Genomic DNA, 12739 nt, shown 5'->3' with positions numbered 1-12739 from the left:
TCAGATTGAAGAAGTTTCCGACGTTCAGGTCGATGCAACTTGTGGCATTCAGGCCAATTTTCCGATATTCAGATCGAAGAAGTTTCTGACGTTCAGGTCGATGCAACTTGTGGCATTCAGGCCAATTTTTCGGTATTCAGACCGAAGTGGCATTCAGGCCAAGTTTCCGGTATTCAGACCGAAGTGGCATTCAGGCCTGTTTTTCCGGTATTCAGACCGAAGTGGCATTCAGGCCAGTTTCCCGGTGTTCAGACCGGTGTTTGATAATCCAGTATCTTTCGATGCTCAGATCGAAGTCATTTCCAGTATTTAGACTGATGAGCGGCATTCAGATCATGGTTATTTCTGTGTTACCATTTATTTTGGTATCCAGTCTAACATTCTTTTTCGGTGTTCATACCGACTCTCACCGTGCCAGATGGATTCTTTGTTGATGCTCAGATCATGATTTCTGTGTTACCATTTATTTTGGTATTCAAGCTAACATTCTTTTTCGGTGTTCAGACCGACTCTTACCGTACGAGACAAATTCTTTTTTCAAGACTACGTCTTTGCCGATTCTGACAGGCATTGTTACTTCATTTCATTTCAGTGTAAATTTTCGGGCTTTTTATTGTATTCAATCCCTTGATACCTCGAAAGTGCGAAAGCCGCTGCTATCTTCCTTTCGGGTCTCCAGTTGATTGAATAGGGGCAGTTGTAATACCCCAAAATTTATCCTTCATTTTTCTTGGAAGCATGGGATTGTGTTTCACATTACATTAGCATTATCTAGGTCATGCTCATTGCATACTGCATCAGTGACTTGGGAAATCAGGGTTTGATTGCTCACTCCTTAACAGAAGGAGCCCACACAAAGCAAGGCTGAGAATTGAACTTCATTTTCCAAATATGCAAGTCTCAAAAGTCTCAAGGTGGTCTAGGTATCTTATGGTGGTCTACAGTTCATCAGTGGAAGATTCAGAGCTCTCAAAGTGTGCATCTGCATTTAATCAAAAATTAGGGTTTCATGGCTATTTGCAACAGGCAAGGTTTGGTTGGAAGTGAAGGGGGATCATTCATGTCATGATTAGAGAGGCATCTTAGCCTAGGAAGATTCACAATCATCTCAGAAAAATCCATTGGCAATCAGTGCAATCAGTTCCTAGTCATTTTTGCCCTAAACTAGGGTTTGGTATAAAATCGATTTATTTCTGATTCCTTGGGTGAAACTCTTTTCCATGGCCCTCTATATGTCCACAAGGGTCTACATACAAAAAATCAGCTCTTTATTTGAGCCAGAGGTGCTTCAATTGATCAACGGAATCGGAAATCAGACAGATTGGGAAAACTCAACTGTGGGGCCAGAAAAGTCGACTCCTGACATTTTGAAAGTGGAATCTCAAAATTCATGTCTAAGGGAGCCTACATGTGAAATTTTATCAAGGTTTGATCATGGATTCATCATTTAATCAGGAGTTGGAAAAGTTACCAAATTTGGAAATAGTTGACTTTCCATTTAAGGCAAGTTTTTATGGTTTTTGCACCCACTTTAAGCCTATATTCCATCAAGATTCAAGCTCCATTTGAAAATGTCTCCAAAATGAAAGTTGTTCCTATTGTTCCAAGCTTTCTAGAGATATAAAGTTTGTTTCATTGGGATTAAAATTGAGAAAGTTATGTTTGGTCAAAGTAAGACATTATTTTAGGACACTTAGAAAATTTTCTAAGTCCAAAATTTGTAAAATTTGTCAAGACTTATGGGCCAGATTTCTTGCACTTCGAGGCATCTTTTGAAAACCCTTTCTTCATGACAGTTGTACCTTGATATGTCCTCTTTCACACCTTTTTGGAACCACCCCATTTGGATCATTGGTTTGGAAGATACACTCATCTAAAGTTGGTATCATAGGCTGAATTTTTTGACAGCATTCAGGCCAAACTGGCCCAACCATTTTGCAGCCATGGGACCTGAACTTTATGGCCATCTTTCACCCCTTTCCACTCATCATTTCAATTTGTGTTCAACATGAAAGATGTTAAGCTCCATGCCCTCTTCCTACTGTTTGCATTGCCTTGCCATTTGGACATGTATTCGTCAAGTTACAATGCCTTAAAGTCACCTAGTTGGTTTATTTTTTATGTTGCACAAGAAAAACCAAGTTTAACCACAAAACGACCAACACACTTTTCACCTCATTTGGCCATTTGCTTTTGGTTCATTCACTTAAGTTTTGCCACATTTAGCCATTTCTTTTCATACCTTATTTTTTGCATATTTTGTTCATGACTCAAAATCAACATTTCAAGCCCATTAGCCATCATTAAACCCTATATATATAAGCGTCAAAAATCCTAATCAGAATGGAGGCTGCAGAACTTTAGGGCAAGGCAAGCAAAGGCAAACTTGGTTTTCATTTCAAGATCCATTTCTCATTTTTCAAGCACAAGCATCAAAAGAGCATTTCTTTTTTTCTTCCACCCTCTCCATCTTCAAGGGGCAGTGGACTTTTCATCCACTAGGTAAGCATCTTATCACTCTCTTCCATGCTTATGCTATGTTTGCTCATCATATTTTCCATGTTCATTTCATGATATCCATCCATACTTCATGTATTTTTCATTTATTGCCATGCTTTTTTCGTGCTTATTTTACATGTTAACAATATGCTATGCATGCTTACAAAGCCCTTAACATGAGGCGTTGCTTTTAACTTTAAGTTTGTGACATTTATTTTTTGTTGAATATCCTTGCATGAGCCTACCTTGTTGTTCACTTTTCTACATGCTAGAGCCATTATTTTTGATAAAACAAGACATAATTGTGTTCTACACGATCCAAACTTGAATTTTGCTTTTTACATCATCCCATTTCATGAACCATAGAGTGAGATAAGTTGTGTAGAAGATGGAGGATTTTGGCTGAATTTTTCGTGTACTATTGCTGCATGCATGGCTGTATTTATTATCTCATGAGAGGCGCTTACGTGTCCGCCTTATGTCCGTTTGATTCGCGCATGCAGCCCTTATCTCCACCGTCCAGCGTGTTTCTGTCTTTTAGTGGATTTAAGTGAGTGTTGACCAGTTGATGCACTATTACATGGCTGTATTTAATAAAATGTACATTAATAATATTTTCACATGTGGAGATTTCTGCTGGGCTGGGCTTCGCGCTCAGGTGCTATTCGCACCACCATCATTTGGCCCACCATTACAGTTTATTTTCTCATTCATTTTATTCTTTTATTCATTTTCTTTATTCTGTTTTATTTTTAATTAATAAAAATTATTTATTCATAAAAATGCCAAAAAAAAATTACTTTCCTTATTGTCTTATTTAATTTATTTTAATTTTTGTTTTCGTCTTTATTTAATGCTAATATTTTATTTCAATTATTTGTTTCAAATAGGCCATTTTGACACACTTTTTTTCATTTATTTTATTTTCATAACTTAAAATTATTTTTAGATTCTGATTTTTGGGATGAGGGTTGACCAATGTCTCATGGTTAACCTGACCTTTTATTGGAATTTTATTTCCCATTTTCAATTTATTTTGGATTTATTTTTGACCTAGTTTGCTTGGTTGACTTTTCATTTGACTTCTGTTTTATTTCAATTAATTTATACACCAATTTTCATTATTTTTAAAATCTTTTTGGGGGATGATGATGTCCTAACCCCACCTTATTTAATTTAATTTTTCATAATTTTTGTGATCAATTTACTATTTATTCCATATTTTTTAAGTTGACTTGACTTTACCGTTGACTTTTATATGATTGATGTTTGACTTAAGGGATTGCTTAGGGCAATTGAAGAGATCTTTTGATCATCCCTTGTTCATCTCATATGCCATGTATTAGAGGCCTTTCATCTTGATTTTATTTGATCCTTACATCATTTCCCGATTAAATTATTCATTGATCCTTTGTGTGCATAGTTGCATTTGTCTGATTCATCTGATACTTTTTATACTTGTTTCTTTCATCCATGCTTCTATTGTTTGATTGTTTAACATGTTTACACTTCTCATGCATTGTCTAATGCTCATTCCTTTCATTCTTTAATTATTTGATTTGATCATATACTTGTTTATTTATCTTATTGATTGATAATTGTGGCCTACTTGTATGGTGTATGAGGCACATATTATTATTGCTTGATTGCCATGAGCAATCCCCATTCATAACAAATGTAACCCTCTCCCATGAAGTGTATAATGTTTATTTTTTTCATTCTTTATTCATTTGTTAATACAAGAAATAAAATAAGCATCCGATAACCATTTTAAAACAAGATCAAAACCTCGATCCAACGTCGAGTAATCATTTTCAATACTTAACAGAACCAGCACGTATTCATCCTTTTGTAAGTCGATTGCTTCACGCATCGCCATTTCTCTTGTAAGTCGATTGCTTTAGGCATCGTCATCTACCTGTAAGTCGATTGCTTCGTGCATCGCCATCTACCCTTTACCCCACTCCTCTCCTTGCTCCATTCATCGATTCTTGTTCCATTTAGGTAGCACCCATTAGGTAGAACCCTTTGTATGATAACATAAGTAGAATTCTCATATTCTTTTGTATGATAACATAGGTAGAATTCCCATATTCTTTGTATGATAACATAGGTAGAATTCCCTTATTCTTTGCATGTTAACATTAGGTAGATATTCCCATTTGTAAATCCTAACACATAGGTACACATTGCATGCATGACAACTCTAGGGCAGAGCTTCCCCCATTTTTTAGACCTTCCGTGCATCTCCGATCCTGTGGCATGTAGTCTGTTCTATTGCAAAGAGGTAACTGCCTAAGACTCGATTCAGCGAGCTGCGACACCTGCTGCTAGGACGTGAACACATTGCCCACTCTCCTTTGACACAACTGGTGTCCTCCTTTGTAAGTCCATGTTCAGATGGCAACCCCTATGTAGCCGAACTACGACAACTCTGATTCTCATGTTCAGATGAGATACGTAGGCACAAGATGCGATGTCTTACCGAGTTCCTTTTTTATTGACAACTAACAACTAATCCTTGCTTTCTTTTGCCCTTGTTGCGATTCTTTTCTCTCGCCCTCGTTGCGATCGAGACATTCCCTTTCTCTTGCCCTAGTTGCAATCGAGACCCTTGTTCCCGTAGTTAGCTGAACTATGTTTTGCTCTGATTCTCATTTCAGATGAGATATGTAGGCATAAGACGCGATGTCTTAGCGAGCACACTTCTTTTTAACCCATAGGTAGTCGAGCTACGAAGACTCTGATTCTCATATTCATATGAGATACGTATGCAGTGGATGTGACATCCGTACGAGTCATTTTATTTTGACCTCCTTTTAGTAAATAGTACATTAGATATTACACACACCCTTTAGACAAGAACAACAAGAGTGGATCCCGTAGAGTACTACGAATGTGTAGGGGTGCTAATACCTTCCCTTCGCATAATCGGCTCCCGAACCCAAGATTTGGTTGCGAGACCTTGTCTTTTCCTTTCCTTTCTCCCGGTTTACTTCGAGCGTTTCCTTTCCCTCCTTTGGGATAAATAACGCACGGTGGCGACTCTTCTGTCATTTCTTTTTCGCCGGTTGTCTTTTCGCACTATATTTTTTAGGCTGCGACACTTATGCCTACTTGAATCTGACTTCTTCTTGTCGAACTTCTCTTTCAGTCTCACTAGCTGGTTCATCACATACGATTCTCACTTAATTCTTCTTGACATTATCTTTCCAATCCCACTAGTTTATCTCATCTGATCACATATATGTTGATCACAACTTGCTTGTTCAAGGGATCAAATAATTTGTATCCACACGTCAAATGATATCATATCAGGATCATTTGGCTAGACTTGTCATCAAGCTTCCTTCTCAACTGATCAGGAACATGTATATGTGTTATAGATCCAAGCACCTTTAGATGACTTAAGCTAGAGTTGACACCATACAAACATTCTTCTAGTGTGATTCTTTTTACCTTCTTAGTCGGACATCTGTTCAAGATATATATGACAATCAACACAACCTCACCCCATAACTCATTTGATAGATGCTTTCCATTTAACACACTCCTCACCATATCCATGATGATATTATTTTTCCTTTTTGCAGTTCCATTTTGATGTGAAGTGTAGGGTGGCAGCGCCTAATGCATAATCCCTTATTTCTCGCACAATGCATCAAAATCCTTTGACACATATTCTCCACCGCCATCAATTCTCAGGGTTTTAGGGTTTCGACCACTTTGTCCCTCCACCATAGATTTAGACTTTTTGAACACCTCAAACACATCACTTTTCTTTTTGATTAGGTATGTCCATAATTTTTGGCTAAAATAATCTATGATTGTGACAACGTATCCGTTACCTCCAATCGAATCCACCTGGATAGGACCACACACATATGAGTATATGACTTCAAGAATTACCTTCGACTTGCGTCCTGCATATTTACTGAAGTTATTCTTGTTTTGCTTTTCCTAAACACATTATTCACACACTTTATTTGGAATGTCGATTTCTGGTAATCCTGAAATCACGTTTCTTGTTTTCACATTTTTGATGTCTTTGAAATTGAGATTGCCAACTATGTAGTGCCATAACCATTCATCTTTGCTAGTTGCAATTTCCAGAAACTTGTGCTCCATCACATGATTTCAATCTTGAAGTTTATATTCGGATACATAAGTGCCTTCAAGATTAACCCATCTCCTGATTCAAGAACTCTCATCATCTTATCTTTGATCAACACTTTGTAATTTTTTTCGATCAGTTGCCCTATGCTAAGCAAATTTCTTTTCATGCATGGTATGTATAGTACATTAAAAATTACTAACCTTTTGCCACCTTTCCTCATAATTAGAACATCATCAATACATTCAGCAGTCATGGTATTGTCATTTGCAAATTTCACCTTGCTTTTCATCAAGGGACTCATGTTGAAAAACCAATATTTCCTTCCAGCCATGTGTGATGAGTAGCCCAAGTCCAAGTACCATTGGTTCTTGAATCTTTCTTCAACCCATCAATAAAATCTCTTCTTCTTAGTGTTTTACAAGTCTTGCATCACCTTCTTGATTTTCTTTCTTGCCTCATCGACATTGACTTGCATAATATCCATACTTCTGACAATTATAACATTGAATATGACTTTTGTCAGGTTTTCTTCCATCGTCTCTTCCTCTACCTACACCACCACCTCTATGATTGCTTTGGTTTGAAAATTGTCTATGATTTGATGAACTACCTTCTTGTTGGTTTTCTCTACCAGTCGAATTATTTTAACTTCCTCAACCTTTGTTACCATTCCATCTTCCTCTGTCTTTCTTTTCTTTTGCTGAATGCGCATGTAGAGTTACACCCCTCTTTATCTTACTTGCAGATCTTTCAACCATTCTTTATTCATGAGACTCAAGTGTCCCTTGAAGCTCTTCTTTTGTCATGCTTGACAAATCATTTGATTCTTCAACGGTCACTACCACATGATAATCCAAATCAATCTTGATTGAACGAGAATCATTTTTTTTATTGATCGTTCCTCACTCTTTACTCAACAGATTCAACCACTTCTTGGTTGCAAGATGATTTCTCCGTACAATAATTTGAAAGAGAAGAAATTCGTGAAAGTGAATTGGGGAAGAAAAGAGAAATTGAGTTTTTTGAAGAAAGGGGAAGAAAATTGATCAAATTCTGTAGAGTTTCTCTCTGCATTTTTCTCATTTACTTCCTCTTATTCAACCACTTTACAATAGCAGGACACCTCCCTATTTATACATGAGATTATTTGCACACCAAATAATATCTAATTAATTCAACTAACAAATACTGAGTTTTAAAACTCCGTTGAAGATAACTCCTTTGACAATTTCGGACTTTACTACTTGAGACTATATTCAACTACTATTTTATCAAACACATTCGACTTCAACTCTATCGAATCTTACAAACATGCTCCACACAAAGAATTACCTATTTAACAAATTTAACATTTTACAATAATAACTAAAAAGCTTATTTTTCAAATAAATAAAAAAAACCGGTTGTTTCTTCTTTCTTTTCCCTCTTTTCCACTTTTCGGTTTATATTGGACCGGACGTGCACACATCAACTTTCGACCGATTACTATTCACACCTCTCCAACAACACCTCCAAACTTTCTTACACGCTTTTGTTACAACTTCTCCACTGATTGATTCCGAATGCTCGAGATTCGATTCCGAATTTCTTTCACCACTTCAAAGCAAACTTCTCAAGGTCATTTCATGTAAGATTCTCTCCAATTTGTTCTATTTCTGATTCATTACAAATATTCAAAGCACGAATACATGATACCCGTTCTAGATTTGTTCGAATTGATATTGAAATTCTATATGATAAGATTTATTCATTTTGAAATCTGTAAATGCTGTGAAAATTGAAAACACAATTTAGTTTCATAGATTAAGCCTCAGTTTTGGGATTGTTGAAATTTTAGACGAAAAAATTAGTGGTATTTTAGTTGAATTGAGGATTTGAAATTATTCCTAGCCTAACTATAGGTTAATCCTTCCGGTTTTATTTATAATAGAAAGTTATCTGATTAGATTCATTGAATAATCGATATATATCTTATCAATGAATCTAATCAGTTAACTTTCTCTTATAAATAGGATCAGAGGTAGTACTAAGTATCAGTCCATGGTGGAATGCTAAAAATCGGCCATATAAAGACATCAGTGTGGCCTACGGTGCCGCCACGGAAGGCATCCCTTCTCAAATTGCATATGGCAACTGTCGAAAAATCCGCCATTCAAAGGCCGGCATTAATATCTCTACTCATAGTGCATGTTTAGTAAATCATCAAGTTAGAAAAAATTGCGTTAAAAAGTCATGTTAACGCAAAAGCTCCATTTTCCAGCACCTCATTTTCCACGTTAAAGGAGCCTCGGAACTTGATTTTATATCTGCAAACGCTGTTCCAAACATATGCATTGTATTTCTTGCTTGTTAGAAAAAGGTGTATAATAAAAATGTACTATATATATATATGTGTGTTTGGATTCATTTATTTTGAATAATTTATTCATTAAATCTCTTTAATTTTCACCCGTCACCTTATTAGATGTTGATGGTTTTACTCTCTCTGAATTCTATAGTGGCATTGGTGAGAGATAGTTAGATACACTCTTCATACTAATAATGTGGAAAAAATTCGGCGAGTCTTTATCAGGAGATAATGAAGAACAAGAGGAGAGCTTGTTGGGTGGGGAATCAAGTAGCCTCTCTACAACACAGGTGCTGTCAAAACTTTTTACATAAGATCTAGCTGTTTGGGATTTTATTCTAGTCTATTCAGTTCTAAGTTATGCCACTTTTGACTGTTGATTAAACAGAGACTTTATGGATTTGCTGCTTGTTCGATTGCTGGTCTCGCTTTAATGTTACTGGTAAGAGAAATGTGTGTCCACTTTTTATGTGTAATTTATACTATGTATGTGATTTATTTATCTTCTTATATTTAGATTTTGGCTTGTTCGAGTTTCATGATGTACCTGAATCCCACTACTTGGAAAGTATAGAAATAACTTCAATTTCGTATCGATCTTTTTTTTCTATATCATGACAATTACTTTCTTAGCTTCGTTTGATGCCGCATCTTTTGAGAATCTTTATAGGGGTTGGACCTTAACCATATTTATCTTTCAAGGACTTGCTTTTGGAGAAAATCATAAAACACAACATTTCATATACTGGGAATTTTAAAAATCTTGATTTTTCTTTTGTACTTATCATTTTTGAATCCTTAATTTACAAATATCCTTACCTAAGGGAATTTGTTAGTATTTTCAAATAATAATTGGACCATGGCAATTTGGTGGATAAAATACCAGAGGCAAAGACTTTCTTACTTGAAATCACCGGAATTCATGTAAGCCCAATTAAATAACACTCCTACCATAACAAAAGAGTAGTAGTGATGAGACAGAGGACAAAAGAAATTTGAAACTATCACCGGGTATGCTAGTATTGGCTTCAATACAACTTGATACACCCTCCGTCTCTTAATAAATGTCTTAAGCTATGCGTGGTTCTTAAGAAAATGATTAGATGTATTGATTTTAATGACTTTCTAGCCTGGTTTTGGTTAAAAAGTCATAATACTTTGAAGTCTACTTGTACAACCATTATCTATAAAATCCCGTGTGATTTTGGTAACTATGTTGAAGTAAGACTGTTAAAAGAAGTCTTTGTCTAATGCTCTCTGGAAGTACATTCACTCTTTTCATGTAACTTACCTTTTCTTTGAAGCTTTTCCGACTATTTTTCTCCCGGAAACCATCGTAACTTGGCTTGTAAATGTATTAGTGGTCAGAAAAGATGTTGAATGTTATATACTGCGTAACTTATGGTACTTCATGCGAAAAATAATATATTATTTCCTGTTAATATGAAAGTTTAGCAACCTCAACCAAATGGAGTTGATTACTTGCAAATACTTGTTAATTTAAAAGCTTAGCAACCTCAACCAAATTGAGTTGATAACTTGCAAATACTTTCTTTAACTGTTTTCTTTCTATTTTGCAGTCTATGATTGTTTTTGCCAAACCCATCAAATTTGCCATATTGTTCACCTTTGGCAACCTATTAGCAGTTGGAAGGTAGCATAGTTTTCTCCTTTTTGACGCATGAATGTTTTAGAAATAACTTTGTCAAGCTATATACAACGACAAGATAATGTTTTAGTTGAGGATATTATTGGCAAGTCCAAATTGATGTCTATTCACAAATTTATCTTCAGTAAACCTGACAAAATAAATGAAGAGAAGTGAAGCCCTGAAAAGCTTATCCTTCGGTCTCCTTTGTCCTCTTCCATATTGGAGCCATTTCATGTGTTTTCAATGTCTATATCAATAGGACTGGATGCTGTTTTCATTTGCCTCTTTTCTTCTAATATCTAGGCAGGATGTGTTTTTCTACTCGCCTAGTTTTTTTCTAATATGGAAAGATATATACTTATAAACCTATCATTAAGTGAATTGTGAATATGCTATTTCTGAAAATCGGTTCATTTTTATGCTTCTAAATTCCTGTATATAGTTCAATTAATTAATAGACCGTCCAACTTTGTTTCGTACATCTGGCAGTACAGCCTTTCTTCTTGGACCGGCACAACAAATGGAAATGATGTTTGACCCTGTTCGTGTTTTTGCAACTTCCATCTACCTTGGATGTGTGGTTATAGCACTTATTTGTGCTCTCTTGGTAAACCCTTCTCCTTTGATCTCCATAAACATATTATAGTAAGTTATATTTCCTACGGTATACTAAGAAAATTTGAAAAGTTTCAGATTTTCTGTTTTCCCCATTTGATTATAGGATTTGTCTTATCTTTCTTATAAGTGAACAACTTACTTTAGAGTGTCAATAAAATGTCAACTTTTGATGGATAAATCTCTTAGAATTATGGTTGGACTTAACACAACTTTACAAAACCAGCTTGTAAGGTGAGAAATGTCCCCACTTATAAACACATATCTTTAGGCCATATCTTGAGACTCTTAACAAAATCATTGATTGATAATAGATAAACATGCATACAAAATCACGAGCATGTCATGTTAACTCTTGATTTTATTTGTTTTACACTCTATTGACTTTTAGAGGAACCAAACACCAATTTTCATGTTTTGTAGATCCATAGTAAGGTGTTGACGTTACTTGCAATCATCGTTGAGATTGGCGCACTTATTTGGTAATTTTGCCTTCAACATCCTTGTTTCCCTACTTAAATTTCTGACATGTGATATGATAACCACGTATTTGTACGATTACGTAGATCATTAATAGTTGGAAGTTGTTACAGGTATAGCCTAAGTTATATCCCTTTTGCTCGAAGAATGGTTTCCAATTTGATGATCAAATTATGTGATACAGAGCTCTAAACCATGAAAATAAAACCAAAGATGTCTAGTGTGGTCTTGGATTTTACTGACCGATTTATGGTGAAGTTGGTATTTTGAGTGCTCATGAAGCTTCTTGTTGGCCTTTATTTGGAATTCATCGAGTAGAGTTGTTGTTTTCTCTCATGGTTTGAATACTTCACAACATCCCCCCTCCTTCACTTAAACCCAAACCTACCACCATTGTTTGCTCTGCTTCCCACAAATTCACCACCAACTCTTATGTTGTTTCTTTTACTAACTATTCTCCAACAAGTTGAGCACTTGAATTATCCTTCTATTTATAACTTTCTCTCTTTCGATTCGTCTATCTGAGAACTAGATTCATGTTTGCTCTTATTTTAAAGGTGAGAAAAGTTCAATTTATATCTTCATGTTTAGATTTGTGGCAAGTAAGAATCATTTTTGCAACGACATTGTCGTCTTGTTCACTTCAACCATAATTATTATTACTTGACATTTTTGTTGAATAGTATTTAAATATCATTAGATAGATCTAGTATTTTGTGATGTTTCGAGTTTTATATTGAGAAATATAAATTTTTGTATTATGAATAAATATTTTGAAATTGGTGAACTATATTGGTTGTTTGTCTCTAATTTTTTGCACTTCTTTATATTACCATATGGTGCCAGTATTGAAAAGAATCATATGATAGTTGATCATATAACATTTAAATATCTGCAGATTTTTCTATCCTTCTGGTAAATTTAAAGATATGGATGTTTTTTTAGTTGGTATCTCTTTGTTTGTTGGAGTCTTTTTCTTTGTTTGTTGGTGTCTTCTTAGTAGTGTATGTTTTCAATTATAGTTAAGTCA

The 12739-nt window shown here is 35.2% G+C and overlaps 1 protein-coding gene across 1 annotated transcript; it reads left to right on the top strand.

The window, feature by feature from the left end:
* The first annotated feature begins 8035 nt into the window (after positions 1–8035).
* LOC127091894 (uncharacterized) lies at positions 8036–12499 on the top strand. The gene is made up of 7 exons (XM_051030618.1): positions 8036–8243; positions 9115–9253; positions 9352–9405; positions 10544–10617; positions 11104–11221; positions 11653–11711; positions 11823–12499. Exons 2-7 carry the CDS (start codon positions 9158–9160, stop codon positions 11899–11901), a joined length of 480 nt encoding a protein of 159 aa, XP_050886575.1. The 5' UTR covers positions 8036–8243; positions 9115–9157; the 3' UTR covers positions 11902–12499.
* Positions 12500–12739: the final 240 nt, after the last annotated feature.

The sequence above is a fragment of the Lathyrus oleraceus genome, chromosome 6, assembly GCF_024323335.1.
Source record: "Lathyrus oleraceus cultivar Zhongwan6 chromosome 6, CAAS_Psat_ZW6_1.0, whole genome shotgun sequence".
NCBI classification, from domain to species: domain Eukaryota; kingdom Viridiplantae; phylum Streptophyta; class Magnoliopsida; order Fabales; family Fabaceae; genus Lathyrus; species Lathyrus oleraceus.
This window is presented reverse-complemented; position numbering and strand designations above follow the sequence as displayed.

Bases quoted from the DNA above. Each gene is read 5' to 3' on its own strand.
- LOC127091894 (XM_051030618.1), top strand. From the start codon at position 9,158: ATGTGGAAAAAATTCGGCGAGTCTTTATCAGGAGATAATGAAGAACAA. The intron at 9,406-10,543 runs GTAAGAGAAATG...TCTATTTTGCAG, and splicing joins GTCTCGCTTTAATGTTACTG to TCTATGATTGTTTTTGCCAA. The intron at 10,618-11,103 runs GTAGCATAGTTT...TACATCTGGCAG, and splicing joins AACCTATTAGCAGTTGGAAG to TACAGCCTTTCTTCTTGGAC.